The 15,606-nt window shown below is 57.7% G+C and overlaps 1 protein-coding gene across 6 annotated transcripts; it reads right to left on the bottom strand.

Moving 5' to 3' along the window:
• Window positions 1–226: 226 nt before the first annotated feature.
• On the bottom strand, window positions 227–12,820 carry CACNB3 (calcium voltage-gated channel auxiliary subunit beta 3). Of its 6 annotated transcripts, none has more exons than XM_067009201.1 (13): window positions 12,608–12,797; window positions 5,405–5,527; window positions 5,060–5,182; window positions 4,485–4,600; window positions 4,137–4,201; window positions 3,917–3,936; window positions 3,638–3,718; window positions 3,368–3,426; window positions 3,090–3,199; window positions 2,634–2,785; window positions 2,325–2,420; window positions 2,059–2,208; window positions 227–1,602 (listed from the first exon to the last, which is right to left on the bottom strand). In XM_067009201.1, the coding sequence occupies exons 1-13, from the start codon at window positions 12,647–12,649 to the stop codon at window positions 1,288–1,290; spliced, it is 1,452 nt and encodes a 483-aa protein (XP_066865302.1). In that variant the 5' UTR covers window positions 12,650–12,797; the 3' UTR covers window positions 227–1,287. The 6 variants fall into 6 exon arrangements, with proteins under 6 accessions (XP_066865302.1, XP_058936609.1, XP_066865303.1 ...); XM_059080626.2 differs by lacking the exon at window positions 12,608–12,797 and adding an exon at window positions 9,172–9,420; XM_067009202.1 differs by lacking the exon at window positions 5,405–5,527 and having other exon boundaries at window positions 12,608–12,820.
• Window positions 12,821–15,606: the final 2,786 nt, after the last annotated feature.

Below are 15,606 nucleotides of genomic sequence, written 5' to 3'. Positions count from 1 at the left end.
CCCAAACAAGTCCCTTCTGTGCTGCTGAAAGTTTCCCTCCAGGCCCTGGGCATGAAGGTGCCTGAGAGTATAGTACCTCCCGCAGCTCTGTCCTTTTCCCTTCCCACTTAATGGGTTCTTTGTGAGAGAGAGGAGGCCAGGATACTTCTTTACCTTCTCCAGACTTGGGCCATGCAGTGAGGAACTTGGCTACTTGAGCCAGCAGACATACACCAGGAGCCCGAGGGATGGTGCATGGTGTTTATTAGTGATGATGGTGAGGTGGGGCAGGGTCCTGTGGAGCATGCTCTGTAGGTCACACACTAGAGCCGTAAGGTGGGTACATAGGGCCTCTGGGGGCTGTCCACTGGGTCCTATCTCTCCCCCTCTAACCCTAACTTAACAAGCAGCTGCTATGAATCAGGGAATCAGGTCTGAGGCCCATATCCCCCAGGAGGCATGAAGGCCAAGAACAGAGATGACAGGATGCAAGAGCAAAAGAATGAGTGGGGCAAGGAGGCCCCTGAAGCTGTCCATACGTTCTCTGCTACACACGCCCTCCCTTCCCAAAGCCCCAGTCCAGGTTGGCTCCCGTCTGCCATTTGGCCTGACCACGTTCCTGGTCCCTGGTCCTTCAGATGTTAGGGAGCTTCCTGGCAGGTGAGGAGAGCCCTTCCCTTCAAGGGCTTCAGCTGTGAGGCCTTCGGCCCCAGCCCAGCCTGCCTGTGTTCCAGCCTCGTGTGTGGATGCCCCACCCCAGCTGATGGATGGGAGCGCCACCCTGTTGGGCTTTGATTGTCTCACCTCTAACGTGTGGCAGTGAGGCGACTGGAGGCTTTCAGACCCCAAAGCACAACCCCTGAGTCCCTTGGATTAGGAGAGTAGCTGCTCAGGGACCTTGTTTCTTCCTCATGTCATGCTGCCCACACCCCACCTTCTTGTCACTTTGAGGGGGCATCCCTTCCCTGAGTCTGGTGGGAAGGCCCCTGCTAAGGGGGTCCTGGCCTGAGGGCACTGCCCAGTGGGGCAGCTTCTTGTGCAGGAGGAGAGGAAGGTGCCAGGGGTGCAGCACACACAGCTAGTACCTGGAATGGGAGCCTAGGGGGGTCACTGTGCCCAGGAGGTGAGGGGGCCCCGTGCTTCTCCCAGAACCTCGGGACTGCAGGCAGCCCTGGAGCTGGGGCTGGGCAGGGGGTTTTGGGGGCTGAGCCTAGTGCCAGCCTAATGCCAGTCTAACTGCAGCCTGCCTGGAGCGGGTGCCCCAGCTAGCTGCACCTGTGCCTGCCAGGGTCGGGCAGCAGGAGGCTGTCAGTAGCTATCCTTGGGCCAGGGCCGGTTGCGCTGCCAGTTCCGGTCATTGTGGTTGTGCTCCGAGTCCTGCGCCAGGAGCCGGTCTTGGGGGTCGTGCCCGTTAGCACTAGGCAGCCCCGAGGTGTGTTGGCGGTGAGGCTGGTACAGGTCCTGATAGGCATCTGCATAGTCCTCCTCCAGGTGGCGGGAGCTGCGCTGTGAAGATCCTGTCCAGGCTTGGCGGGAGCTCTCGCTGGCCTCATCTGAGGGCATCAAGCTGTCCCGCTCGAGGGGTGAGTGCTCCTCGCCACGCTCCCCTAGCAGCTGCTGGTTCTGGGGGCAAGACAGAAGCTCTAAGTGAGGCCATGCGGACCTCGCCTTGGCCTCCCTCCCAGCTCTAGCAGGGTGGGGATTTCTTCCCTCTCAACTCTCAGTCCCTGGGTACGGGAAATAGTGCAAGGAAGGAGAAGCATACTGGAGCATTCTTCCACTTCAGACACGGAAAACTGGAGCTTTTGACTCCCTTAGAATTCAGGCTCTGCCTTCAAGACAGACTAAGGAGAAGGGTTTGGAAAGTGTGTTTCTTTGGAGTCCTAAAAAAGTAGCCTTTGATCACGCATTTCATTGCTTTATTCCCTCTCATCAGGAAGTGCCTTCGCCCATATGCCCTAGCTCTGCTCTCTGATCCTTTGGCCTTGAAACAGGAGGCCAAGGATGATCCTCTGGGCAGGGAGGGGGCGTTGTTTTGGCTGGCTTAGCCTGAGCATCTGTGCCCTTGGAAATGGTTACCTGAAGTCCAGGTATGGTGCTGGGAGGGCCCAGAAGTCCAGGGCCGGGGGCTGGGTGGTGGGTGGCCCTCCAGTAAACCTCCAGGTACTCTGCCAGGTGTTCACAGGCATCCTCCAGCTGGTTCTCATCCAGAATCACATCAAACGACTCCTGGAGGGAAGGAAAAGGGGGAAAATATTGGCTGCTTCTCAGCAGGAGCTCTCCACCCATCTCCATCACTCCCCCAGCCCTGGAAAAGCAAGAGCGGGCACAGGAGTAGCACTCACTGGTGGGCACTGAACCAGCTTATCGTATGCCATCATCTGTACAGTCAGGTGCTTCATCTGTGACTTCCCCCGGGAGCGGATGAGACGCTGGAGTACCTGAGGGAAAAGGGCAGAGCTGGGCCTAGAAAGAACTGGGCACGTCCCCGACCTGTGATACTGCATGAGGAGCAGGTGAGGATGACTTAGAATTGTGTTAAGGGGCAGCAGGAAAAGGGGATTCAGGAGCCCTCGGGCAGGGACCAATAAGAGTCGTACCACATTCTAGGAGGGCAGCCCTGTGGGCCTTCTCCAGCACCGCTGCTGACTTACCTTCGGTGAGGATACTTTGACAAAGACGATGATGGGGGCCAGTGAGGTCTTGGCCAGCTGTGCTGGGTGGTTGATGGTGTCAGCATCCAACACTACTAGCTGCAGGGACTTGGCCAGCTCGAATATGCGCTCGATCTCACTCTGCACTTCAGCTATGGAGGGAGGGAGGGAGGGAGCGAGCCGCAATGCTCACCAGTGGCTCCACCCCATCTGACTCCAACAGGGCTTTGGGGGCTCCCAGATGGTGGATGGGAAGGAACTGGAGGGAGAGCATGTTCATCAAAGCCTGAGCAGGCAGAGGAACAGAGAATTGAGACTGGGTTCGGTTCTTGCCAATCCTGGGGCAGGTGGAGAAGAGGCTGGGCAGGAATGCAAGTAGTCGGGGAAGAGAAAGGTAGGAGGAAGGTTCTCACTAATGCTTGAGTGGGCAGAGAAGCAGGAATGGGGACTTCTCACCAATGCTGGAGCGGGCAGAGGAACGCTCAATGATGGTCCTTTTGCCAGGATTGTTGAGCACAGATCGCTTTGCCAGTGAGAGGTCCGCTGTGACTCGGGTGATGGAAATCCTGGGGTGGGCATGGAGAAGCACAGCCCACCTTTAAATTTCAAGCTTAGGCCCCTCCCTACCCAGGTCCTACCAATTTTCACTTTAGAGAAGCCCTTGCTACGGGCATCTGGAAGGAGACAATGATTTCTCCCTGGTTATCATGCCTCCGCAGGCCAGGGCAGCTTACCTGCCATCAAACCTATGTTTGAGGAAGTCGAAGAGAGCCTTCTGCATCATGTCTGTGACCTGGGTGGGAGGGGTGAGGGGAAAGGCATGGAACTGACTGGGGGCCATCTTGGAGGGGGGCAGCATCCCCCGGTGCGGCCATGGAGCCCAGCCCCTCCACACCCAGACCTTGGGGGATGGGGAGGGGGGAAACATCCCCTCCCACTGTCCCTGGGCCCTTCCTGTGGCAGGTTTGGTAGAGGCAACTCTGGGGTCAGGGACCTCTTCTCACCTCATAACCTTTCAGAGAGGGTCCCACCAGCACCACAGGCCGCATGGAGGGCACCACATCATAGGGGGGAATATGTTCCGCCTGCAGAATTGACCTGAGTTCAGGCAAAGTCATGGCTGTGTGGCCTGCCCTTCACCTGACTGGGGTGGGGCAGATTCAGAAGTTCTGGGCCCCCTCCCCTCTGTGTTTTCTTGCCCCTCCAACAATGACTGCCCAGAAACCTGTCCCCATAGCCAGAAGCCATGAGCCCCCCAAGCCCCAGTCCCTTCCTTGACTCACCTGCTTTTGCTTCTGCTTGGCTTTTTGGAAAAGGAAATAAAAGATTAAAGTTGGTGAAGCGGGGAAAGGCCCTGGGGGCACGGTATTCCCGTCCCCAGGGGAGACCCTGGGCTTCTCCCAGCTCCAACCCCTTCCCACACTGTTCACCTGGGAGACTCTCCCTTCCCCCTGTGTCTGAGTTACCCACCTACCCAAGACAGGTGGGTTGAGGGGAGGCTACCTAGAGATGGAGGAGGGGAGCGTCGGTTGCCAATGTCACTCAGGCTGGATGGGTTCCCAGATCTCCTAAGAGCAGAAAGGGAGGTCAATAAGCGTCTTTGTGTGTCTGTTCTAGACAGTATTTAATAGTTGTATACATCTCCTTACATTTTAGTTAGTGAGGGAAGTGCATGTGACGGGAGCATTTGTGTGTGTGAGCTTTGATGTGTGTGCATTTGTGAATGCATACGCTAGGTGTGAGTGTGCATATTTGTGGGGGGGGATATGTGTGCATGTGTGGTGATGTGGACTGTGGATAAAGTGCACACGTCTGGGGTGTATGTTTATTGAGTCACAGCCCTGCTCTCACCTGGCCTTCTGTTCCTGCTTGAGCCGGATGCTCTCGAGGCGCTGGGGGCTGGGGATGAAGGCGATGTCCCCACCCTCTTTCACTAGCCGCCCGATCCACCAGTCATTGCTGTACTTCTGGGGGTGGGGTGGAGCGGAAGGGGCGGTGAGAGGAGGTGACCCAGGCCTCAGTCCTGGCTCTTCAACGTGAAGGAGCCAGGGAGGCATTGGGAGAGCGGGTCTGAGGAAGGCAGCGCAAGGGGAGGGGGGCAGGAGAAGGTGCCAGAGGGAAGGGCAGCCAGGTTTGAGACCCCCAAGACTTCAGCATGAGGCATCACAGCTGTCACAGGGAGCCTAAAATGCAGCTAATCTAATGGCTTACTTTTACAGATACGGAGACTGAGGCCCAAGCCAGGCCTTAGGAGGATGGAGACCCTGAAGATTAGGTCTTGGATATGAGGGTTTTACGGGGGTGTGTTAAGCATGAGTTGAGGAGCTTGGAGAACTTGTTTATAAATGAGGACTGAAGCAAGAGGAATGGGAACTGGGGCAAAAGCAGAGAGATTAAGTGGCTTCTATTTGGAGGGGGGTGGTCACCTCTTTAATGTGCAGGAAATCTTTGGCCTCAAAGTTGACTCCAGAGCCCTGGACTGGGCATTCCTCATCCAGCACACCACAGTAGCTGACATTGGTCCTCACAGCAAACGCCACAGGTTTGTGCTGGAGAATTTGACCATTGGTGCAAATGAGGGGAGCCTCAGAGCACCCCTTCCAGTTTCAGTGCCCCATCAGCAGAGGGCGGAGGCCCCATCAGTCCGCCCATCCACACACACATCCTTTCACACTCACACACATCCTGCCCATTGACCCCTCGAGACTTAGGACCTAGCACAAGTTTCCACCCAGTCTGGCCTGTCCTGCCCTCAGCCGGCAAGATGATACCTTGGCCCTTTCAAGCTGCTGCTGAGCCTGGCTCTCCACTTCACGCCGGGCACTCTCCCGGTCCTCCTCCAGGGATACGTCTGAGTCCAGAGATGGGCGGCTGGTATAGGAGCCAGCTGAACCCTGGCATGGGGGAGAGGCTGTGACCCGTGGGCTCAGGTGTGAAGGGCACTAGAGAGGCACCTCCGAACCCTACAGTGGTGCCTCCGCTAACCTCAGCCTCTCCAGCTCCACGGGGGTGGCTGGACCCGCCAGTCCCTCCTGTCTCCCCAAGAAGGGCCCCAGTGCCTCTGGGGCTGCAGAAAAGCCGGCCCAACCCATATGTGCTATGATCTGGGCCCCTCCCCCCAAGCCTATTAATACTGCAGCCTCGAATAGAGCTTTCCCTTCCCTCCTTCCTCCCTTTTCTCCCTTTGACCATGTCCTGTGAGGCAGAGGGAAGTGAGATGTACTGAAGATGATATATTGGAGATGATTTGGAATCTTCAGAATCCAAAGACCCAGCCCTCTTGTTCACATCAGCCTGCAAAGCAGCTTGGAAATTATTTCCTTAAAATGCCTGGGAGGAGTACAGCCAGCCAGGAACAGTCAGGAGACACTGGTTGGCAAGGCACTGGTCCTGAGTGTCAGGATATAGCTGCCCACCCCCTTAGATCCCATCTCCTCCAGTCCCTACTCTTCCAGGGTGAAGAGGAGGCCACAGGGCTCCCAGCTCCAGAAAGTTACTCCCTCTCTACTCTCCCCAACCCCACTTTCTTTCCTCTCACACCTGCTGGGACAACTGCCAGGTGTGGGCAGCAAACAAGACAGACTGAGCAGGCGACACAAAGCTATCTCCCTGAGCCCAGGTGAGGTGGGGCCACATCTACCACCTGGCCTACATCTCCCCACCCCTTGCCCAAGGGGATATCAGCCCTGGAGGAAAGCTGAGTTGGTGCCAGGCAACCCAGCCAGGAGCAACCCTTGGGATGCAGGGAGAGGGTCTTTGGTAACCTGAGCCAGGAGAGTGTCAGGGTCCCGCCGGTTGGAAGGGCCTTTGGGCAATGAAGGTGCATTTGGAGGGTTGCCAAGCTCACCTTCAAGGCCATGAGGGAGATGCATAACTGAACAAGGGAAGCTGGACCTTAGGGCAGGAGGACAGAAGTCAGGATGACTGGGTTTCCCCCTCAGTCTAGGGAAAAGGGAGTCTTTTGTTTCCTGCTTCAGTTTCCCCTCTTTATGGGCAGAAGTCTGAAAGTGATACTTCCATCAGTTCTGAGGGGCAGGTGGCAGAGATAAGGCAGAAGCCTAAAGGGTCTGTGTGGGAATGTGTATGTGTGTGTGTGTGTTTAGTAGAATGTTCTCAGGCTGAAGAACATTCCTTCAAGCCTACTGTGCGTGAAGGCAGTGGAGGCCAGATTCTTGGTGGGGAAGACAAACCCACACACCTGCCCCAGCCCCACCATGGGCAAGAGGGCTGCTCAGACTGATGTCAGCCCAGGTCCTAGAGCGTAATAAACTAAAGACAATGTCTGTGGTAGACCCAAGGCATGAAGGTAGCACAAGGAGGGCAAGTCCTGCATATTACAGAGAATGTTCCCCATCTCTCTTGAGAACCAAATAAGGCTGGCTTGGCAGCAGGATAAAGAGCAGCTGAGCCCCAGGAAGAACCTTTGCACTGTCAGTCGAGTGGGGGACCTCCTTCCAGGGGCCTGGGGCACAGGAGACACCTCTGTGGGAAATGGCTGTCTGAAGTAAATAGAGGCCAACAGGCTAGGAGGCAGGAGGCAAGGCAGGATGACCACTCACTTTGATAAGTATACATCAGATGCTTCCTAGTTGCCCAGACCTGTGCTGGGAGAGGAGTCTGACCTTTACCCTCTGTTCTCCAGGATCTCAGCCTAATTTAGTCATCTTTGTGTCCCTGCCTGGGGCACCTGGGTTACCTGGCCTCTCACCCTAAGACGGGAATGACAGGATCTCCCTAAATGTTTAGCGAGTCATGCTCAGACTGAAATCCCCTCTCCATTATTCCCAAGTCCTCAGAGCTCACCCATCACTTGGGAAACAGGGCTGCCCTGCCAAGCATACTCTGGGGTCTTGCCTTCCCCATCCCTGTTATGCCCAAACAGCCAGAGCCTCAGTACTTGGGAGCTGCCAGGAGTTGGCACAGTGCCCTGGTGGTGCCCCCCTTGCCTGGTGAGTGTGTGGGCAGGCTGCAGCTCCACTCTTGCCTGGCACGGGGGAAGGAGAGGGGGGAGATGAGCCGTTGGATTTATTTAGAGCCTGATTTCCCTCCTACTGCTTCAGAGGGGGCCCTGGGGAGAGCAAGGAGCCAGGCAAGAGAAAGGGAAGTGGGGGAGGGTAATCCAGGAACCAGAGAAGGGTGGGGAGCGAGCCATGGGTTAGCAGGCTGCCCCCAACACCATCCATACGTCAGGCTTTACCTTGCAAGAGTCCTAGCCTTCTCAACCAGGGACAGGAAGAACCTTCTAGGGCCCTCCAGCCCCACAGAGAGGTTCATTCTCAAGCTCATCTTGGCACCCTGGGCCGTGCCAGCTGTCCCTTCAACTGTCAGAAAGAGGTGTTCACCACAGCCTTGAAAATCATCTGCTCTAGCCGCAATGTAATTAGCCCCAGAGGCCCAATCAGTGGGGAATTGGGCCCCAGCAGGAGCCCAGTCCCAGGAAAGGACTGACAGCTGCCTATTCTGAGCCCTAGGACTCATCTGTCCTGGGCTTGGCAGCAAGAGATGGGAGAAGACTCCAACACTTCCCTTTCGACTCTGGAGTGCTCTACCCTCCATAGGTATCAGGGACTCCTTCTAAGCCATCTAGTTGCTCTCATAAGGAGGTCTTCTTGTAGGATATTTGAGAGAAGGGACTGAGCTGCTTGCTGTCCATCCTTGCCCCATCTTTCCAGGCACTCTCCCTGTGCTCTGAGCTCCGGGAATCACTGCCTAATGAGCTGATTTGTCTCAGTGGGTCAGGAGATAAAAGCAAAGAGGAGAATTAAATATTTATTAGCTGCCTGGTTCTCTGAGCGAAGAGCTTCCTCTCCATCCCCAGGCCCTCCATGCTGAGCAGGAGCTCAGGATGCCCACTGCTCTGAGGATGCCTCAGCAGGAGGAGTGGAATGGATGGGGCTCGGTCAGCTGGCTCATCCATGTGCTGGGTGCCCAGTTTTCAGCCTGGGAGAGAAGCTGGGCTGGAGGCAGGGTGAGGAGATAAGGCAATGCTCAGGGATGGACAGCAGAAGGGGATAATGGAGGTCCTCAAGTTTTATGATCCGTCTGTCTGAAGAGGCTGGTATAGGATTCTCTGCTGTTCTCCAGGCTCCCTAATTTGTCCTTTACTTGAGGCACAGGAGGTCTGGATTGTCCCCCTCTGCAAGGGCCCCGGCTTCTCCTGTAGCTGTTGTGTTCGGACCCCATAAATCCTCCCTTGGGAACTCCAGACGTTGCGTGAGGCCTCTCTAAAGCCTCTGTGCCCTCAGCCTCCAGCCCCTCCTCCCTCCACCCTTCTGTCCTGGGCTGTGGAGCCACCTGCTCTGAGCCTTTCCCCCACGCTGGCCCCTCTTGGCACACACCCGGCGCCCCTTGCTCTAGGACGGGGGCACTGGGGAGCCTCTGGCATGAAAACCCATCTCCCCACTTTCCTGGAGCGCCCTCCTACACGCCCTGCCCCGCCGCAGAGGCGTTTTTCAAAGTCCTGAGCCGGGGTAAGGGTCCAAGGGAGATGAGGTGTCACCCCAACTTCCCCACCCCCACCCTCCCCGTGGGCACTCACCGCCTCCGAGTCCTCAAACCCGGGCACGTAGGAGTCGTCATACATGGGGGAGTCCGGGTGGGGGGAAGCGAGCGGCGCCAGGGGCGGGGGCGGCCCGGAGGCAGGGGCGAGGACAGCGGGCCGCGCCCGGGAGATGCCACCGAGCCCCGCAGCCCTGCGGGCGGCGGCGGAGAGCGAGAGCGCGAAGGAGGGAGCGAGCCGCGAAGACCAGCTGCTCCGAGCTCAAATCACCGCTCCCCCCACCTTTCCCCCCCCAAACCCTGCCGGTCCCACCCCGAGCGCGGCTGAGGAATCTGGCGCCGGCTCCGACAACAATAGTGCCCGCCCACCTGCCCCCTCCTCCCCGGGAGCGGGCGCGGGGGGCGGCGGGGGGCACCGGCCACCCGCGGAGCCCGAGACCCGGCCGGGAGAGGTGGCCGACGGAAGCCGGGTAGAAGGTGGGTCCCCAAGCACCTATGGGGCTGAGGGGCGGCGGGGAGGAAGGGGAGGAGAGACTGCGGGCGGGGCGGATCCTGGCTCGGAGGAGGCGGGGCGAGGAAAGATGCGGAGACAGAGACATACGGCAACCCAGGAAATACTCCGCCGGGAAACAAAGGGCTGGAGCGGGGGAGGGGACGGGGAGACTGCTTGAGAGACGAGACCCCACCGAGAAAGGAGAGGGCGCAGGTTAAGGAGAGACAGGAGAGAGAGAGAGAGAGAGAGAGAGATTGAGAGAGAGAGAGAGAGGGAGAGAAAGGAGGTACAGAGGCAGAGGGAGGAAGAGGGGAGGTAGGAAAGTGGGAGACTGGGGGAGATAGAAGAGGCGGGGCGGGGGCGGGCGGCAGACGGGGGAGGGGCGGCAGGTGAGAGGGCGGCGTGTCTGGGCCCTGGCGGCACGCGAGACTCCAAACGCAAACCCTGCAATGGTACTGGGGAGGGATGGATTTAGCGACCCCAGGCCAATGCCGAGAAAGTAGCCCCTGCCCTCCCTCCGTCCCCCCGCCCCCAGGCGCTTGGTCCCCTCAGTGCTGGGACTCTTGCAGCAAAGGACCTTGTTGTGCAACCCGTGCGAAGGGGGAGGATTGGGGCCCGGCCACCCTACACCTGTTGCGCGGGCAGATTTCATCCTAGTCTGGCCAGGATGGGGGTTCCCTTCCTCACTTCCTTGCCAAGGACTGTGCCAGGCATTGCCAAGGCATCGTGGGAACTGGCGTAGGGAGGGGCTGTTTTAGGTGAGCCTAAAGGGAAGAGGAAAGAAACCAGAGAGCCGAGGTCGGGGGATCGTCGTGGCTGGGACAGAAGGTGAGAGCCTGGCCACGCGGGGGTTGGGAGGGGGAAGGGCAAGTGTCCCCAGAGTCACTAGTGTAAGGCCCGATCCCCTCCTTAGCAAAAGGATGGGGTTGGGCTGGGGTGGCCAGTATCTGGGTTGGAGCCACATGCACCGCTCTACCGGTCAGTCTCCTTCAAAAGGGGCACCCAGATTTGACGTTGGAGACTGAACAGCAGCCCTTATCTTGAGGAAACTTCCTCAAAGATCCACCCATTTGAGCCCCAGAGAAAAATTATTCCTTTGAATTTTGATGGCCTACCTACCCCTTCATCCCCTCCCCATCCCCTGGGGGTGGGGGTGGATGTGAGGTAGACAGAGGGTTACACTTGGAGAGCTTCAGAGCTCAGTCCTTCTCCACTCCTAGTGTCTCACACCCACGAGGATGAATCCGCAATTTGCTCATCCCTTTTCTTGCTGGGCTACAGAGAAATTAGTAAACCAAAACTCTGACAGGTTGGGTGAGATCTACGGTAGGAAGCACTGTACGTGGGAGAGAGAGGAAGACCACCCAAACCAGCTGGCTTCCCACTTATGTCACTGGTTCATGTTCCCTTAGCAAGAAAAAGAGAAGGGGCCTCATCTTAAGACCATCTTTAGTCTGCCTTTAGTCTGTCACCCTCCTGTGAGTGGTGCATTCCAGCCCTGCCAAGCATCTTCCTCCTGCTGGATTTGGCGAACAACTTTGTTGGAGCCCCTATGGCTCACTATTGGGGGAAGCAGTCTGCTTGCATGGTCCCTCTCCTGAGGCCAGCACCATTTGGGGTTTGGTTAATATGTTGGATTCTTCTGTATTGGAAGTTCCCAGACACTGTCTTCTCACTTTGTGCCCTCTCCCAGTTCCTCAGTATTCCTTATATCCTCTTTTATTCTCTGTCTCTTCAATTCCTTCTGTCCTTCCAGAGGGGCAGAAAGGAGGCATGAAATGTGAAACAATAAGACCCTCGAGGTGCTCTCTCCTGGGAGATGATTCTAATGAAGAAGACAGCTACTGGGGCTTCTGATTCTCTCCCCATCCCTGAATTTACTCTCCTGGCCTCTCCTTAGGGACTCTCCCCACCACCAGGATGTCCATGGGATTGTAGGTAACAGTGGATCTGCCATCAACCTCACTCCTGCCTTACACACCTTGTTGTCTTCATTCCCATCTGGGACAGTGGTGTGTAAGTCTGCTCACAAAGCATGAATTGCCATGCTAACCCCCCCACCCCCGGAGATGTGTTCAGGTTCCTCATACCTGGCCCATCCCCTGGGTCCTGCAGGAGCTTCGGAGCCTCTCCCTGGTTCCCTTCTCTCTGAGTTGCTACTCACTGCGACCTTCCATTTCTCGCCTTACCCACACCTGCCTGCTCTAGTTCTCATTCCTGTCCTGTAACAAGACATGTGCCTGTCAGTATCCATGTGGTCCCTAACCCCTTTTCTTTTCCCTGGCTGAGCATAAGAAGAGAAAGCTGAAGGGGGGAGGGGAGAAAGGATTCAAGGAGAGGATTCCTCCTGCCTTCCTCTTTCTAGGAGAGAGTCATTAGAGTGGTAGCTGGCAGGTACTCAAGGCATGGAAGCGGGACATGGGGGTCTTGGTGGTGGTGGGGAGCCTTAATAATCAGGTTTGGGAGTTGGAATTCTTGGGAGCCTCCAGAATGCATTCTGGCGTCTCCTATAAGTGCACCAGGAAGCGGGACAGATCCCAATCCTTGAGTGTTGAATGGGGAAGCTGAGGCAGGAGCTAGGACCTCTAGGAAGTCCTTCTCCCCAGCAGTATTTAAGATCTGGACAAAGCCAAAGCCCCTAGCATTTAGCTGCTGGGCTGCCCACAGGGAACCCAGGGAGGGTTCGGGGGTGGGGTGGGGTGGGGTGGCAGAGTCCTCCTCTCTCAGTCCTCACATCTAGCCCCTTTCCTGGCTCCCCAGACAGTCCTCTCTCCCCCCGCCCCCACCCCATCCCAGTCCCAGTGCTTAGAAGCTGCCAGCACTGGCCGCTCCCTCCTTTCCTACCTGCCACCTCTACCCTTAGCCTCACCTACTCGGCCTCCTTCCCTCCCCATCGCTGCAGTGTCCCCCAAATACGGGCCCTCTTCCTAGCTCGGAGTGGGGCTCTCCTCCCACCCACTGGGCAGGGGACCCTCGCGTTTACCTCATTCAGCAGGAAGGTTGCACTGGAGTCAGAAAAAGACATAGACCGGGCTGGCGGCCTCTCCCCCTCCCCCGGGCCAGGGGCTCCGAGGCAGGATCAGGACCGGGCCGCCGCTCTGCACACTGCCTCCCGCCTGCACGCCTGGCCTCGCCCCACGACCGCCAGGCTCCGACGGCTGCTCCCTTCCCTCTCTCCAGGTTCCCTCCCCCTTTCCTCCTCCCTCCTTCCCTCCCTCCCTTCTCTCTTCCTTTCTCTCCGCCTCTGTCACTCTCTCCCTCCCCTGTCGTCTTTCAGTCCTGCTCTCTGCATTTCCGTCTCTTCCTCCTCTCTACGGCCCATGTTCTCTTCATCTGCGTGCCTGCCACTGTCCTTCCATCCCTATATCTCGCCTCCCTTCTCCGGCCCCCGCTCCCCCATCTTCTTCCTCAAACCCCTCCCCAGAAAAGATGGGGACTCCGGAGCTCCCACCGCCACAGGCAGAAGGGCGGCAGTAGCTGGAGGGCTGCCTGTACTCCGGAGCTTTAGGCCCCTGCTCTGTGCGCCCGGCGGCCATCCTCCAGCGCCCGAGGAAGGAAGGCGCCGCGGTCCCAGCGACGGCTTCGACCTGTCCTCAGCAGAGGAAAGGATCGAAAAGGAAGAATGCTTGTGTACGGCTCGCTAGTTCCAACGTCAAGCGCCCCCTCTGGGTTCCGGGGAAGCTGTACTGTCACTGCTCTCTCCTGGGTTCCGGGGCCGCGGGACTCAGCCCGCAAAGGCGAAGAGCGAGGCGAAGCGGCTCCTCTCCGACCGGCTGCAGCGCCCCCTGGGCTCATTCGCCCGGAGGTCGCACGCGCCCTCCAGGTGGTGGCATACGTACGGGGTCCCGTCTGTCGGCCGGCAGGGGTCCAGCCCTGCCAGCAGGAGGCGCTGCCCTGGCTAGAGCAGAGGCGGCGCAACTCGGAGCCAGACCCCCTCCGAAGCCTAGGACGATCCCCTCACCCGTTCTTCTTTCCAGGAACTGCGGTCCCACCTCCAGGCCCCTAGTATGGGACTCCAGGCTGCACCCTATCCCCACCCCCGTGGGGCTCCTTTGAGATCTTTGGCTCTTCTGGGGCCCTGGCCGCTCCTACCTCCATCCTGGTCTCCAGGGGCGCCCCCCTCTGAGCCCGGCAGCGTCCGGGCCGGGCCTGGGTAGCAGGGAGTATGGAGTCGCGGGACCGTTACCCCCTCCCGCCCCGTTCGGCGGGCACGTCAAATAGGACAAGCCCAAGTTCTGGCGGGGGAAGGGGGAGCAGGGGTGTAGCCCCAGCCAGCTCTCTCCCTGCACCCTTGTGAGCGGATCAGCTTCTCATTGGTCCCTCCAAACCCCCAATACCCCCAGACTGGACACTCCTCCATACCAAAAACGGCGGCTGGAGGGAGGCAGCGGCCGACTCCGTTGCGGGGACAGATTCATCCTGAAGCGAAGTGACCCGGGGTCCTCAACGTCTCTCTCGGCATCAATTAGAACTCTTCCCTTTCAGATCGAGGGCGTTCCACTCTCCTCCTTGGCTCTTCTTTTAAGTCCTTTTCCCTGAGGGTTTCCGACCCCCCCACCCCCATCCTTCCACCCTCTGGGGATCTTGGAAGACTTCCCTCCCTCTCTGTTCAGCTGACCCTGCCCTTGCCCCCATTCCAGAGGGAGGTCCATTGGGGGAGAATCAATTCTCCTCTTTCCACCCCCAGCTCCTCCTCAGGCTTAACCTGAAAAGTTCTTTGGGAGGGCATTTCCTCCTCTCCCTCTCTGGTCTAGTCGATGGATCCCCTACCGCCCACCTACCCCCAAATTACTCAGCTTCAACTATTCAGAGGAGATAAAGAGGTTGTGTGTGTGTTTTAAAAATGTGCATGGACGGTTTTTGTTTTGTTTTGTTTGGGCTCTAATAGAGGGAGCAGAAGCTTTGCCTGTCATTTGGCAATAAGACCCGGAGGGAGAGAGGCCCCTCCCTACACCCCTCGCTGACCACAGCTAATGGACTAGCTCCTCTGGGCCTTGGGGCAGCTTAAGTTTCCATAGGAGAAGTGGGGGAGGGAGGTGCTGGCCAAGGCAAGCAATTGTCCCTGGCTTCCCCCTCCCTCCCTCCCTCCTCCGCAAGAATTTACAGCCTAGAACACCATCTCCCTCCACCCCTTACTTTAGAATAGAAATATCAGTGACTTCTCTCTGAGCCTATCAGAGGGAATCTAAGTGCATAGGGGCAGCTCTGCACCCTTCACTTTTTCTCATTTCCATTCCAGCTGCTGGAGCACACACCCCTCTCTCTTCTGCCTCTGAGAGAAGGTAGGAACCTCAGAGCTAGAGCTGGGAGCCCAGCCCCCATGTCCCCAGAACAGTCCTCTCCCAGCCCCTTCCATGTGAGATGACTGGCAGGAGTATCCCTCTCTGGGCCCTGTCCAGGACCCACACAGTCTTCCTCCCCACTACACCTCCCTCAGTACCCCCATTTCTGGCCCTGACCACACAGTATCTCTGGCACTCTGTTCAGAGGGGCCTCTAGCCTGGAGGCACTCCTGTGAGCCATACCTTAGCTTGGCCCCTTCAAGTGCTTAGCTGCAGGCCCCCAGGGCTTCCCAGACAGCCTTCATCCCTTCTCCCTAGGGTCAGCTCCCCCTCTTCTCTAACCTCTGAAGTTGTCAGGACCTCAGGATATTTGACAGGGCCTCTGCTAGCCCTTTTGACTAGGCTTTGTGCAGATGCAACTCTGCATAGGTGGTTGCCCTACTGATCTGGAGTTGGATTTCAATCCCCACTTGCCTCGTCAGCAAGGCATAACTCGCACAGCTGTACTTAGTGGCCCCAGCATTTGAAAACCTGTGTACCACAAAGGACAGAGAACAAAGATCACCATGTCCATCCCTTTGTATCTACTGTACCGTGAACTTCTGAGAAAGCTCTGTGGAAGTAGTTTCCACATGGAATCCCCATTGCCAACTCCAGATATTACTCTGGGGAAGTTCCTCTAACATCAAACCTCAATCCC

Source organism: Kogia breviceps, chromosome 12 (genome assembly GCF_026419965.1).
Source record: "Kogia breviceps isolate mKogBre1 chromosome 12, mKogBre1 haplotype 1, whole genome shotgun sequence".
Taxonomy (NCBI): Eukaryota; Metazoa; Chordata; class Mammalia; order Artiodactyla; family Physeteridae; genus Kogia; species Kogia breviceps.
The sequence above is the reverse complement of the archived record's forward strand: the minus strand, read 5'-3'. Positions and strand labels throughout refer to the sequence as shown.

What these genes read in the sequence shown, in the direction of transcription:
- CACNB3 (XM_059080626.2), bottom strand. Translation starts at nt 9,216, where the DNA reads ATGTATGACGACTCCTACGTGCCCGGGTTTGAGGACTCGGAGGCG. An exon ending in AGCAGCTTGAAAGGGCCAAG is followed by an intron (nt 5,183 to 5,404) that starts GTATCATCTTGC and finishes CAAATTCTCCAG; the next exon opens with CACAAACCTGTGGCGTTTGC. An exon ending in AAACATAGGTTTGATGGCAG is followed by an intron (nt 3,200 to 3,367) that starts GTAAGCTGCCCT and finishes TGCCCACCCCAG; the next exon opens with GATTTCCATCACCCGAGTCA.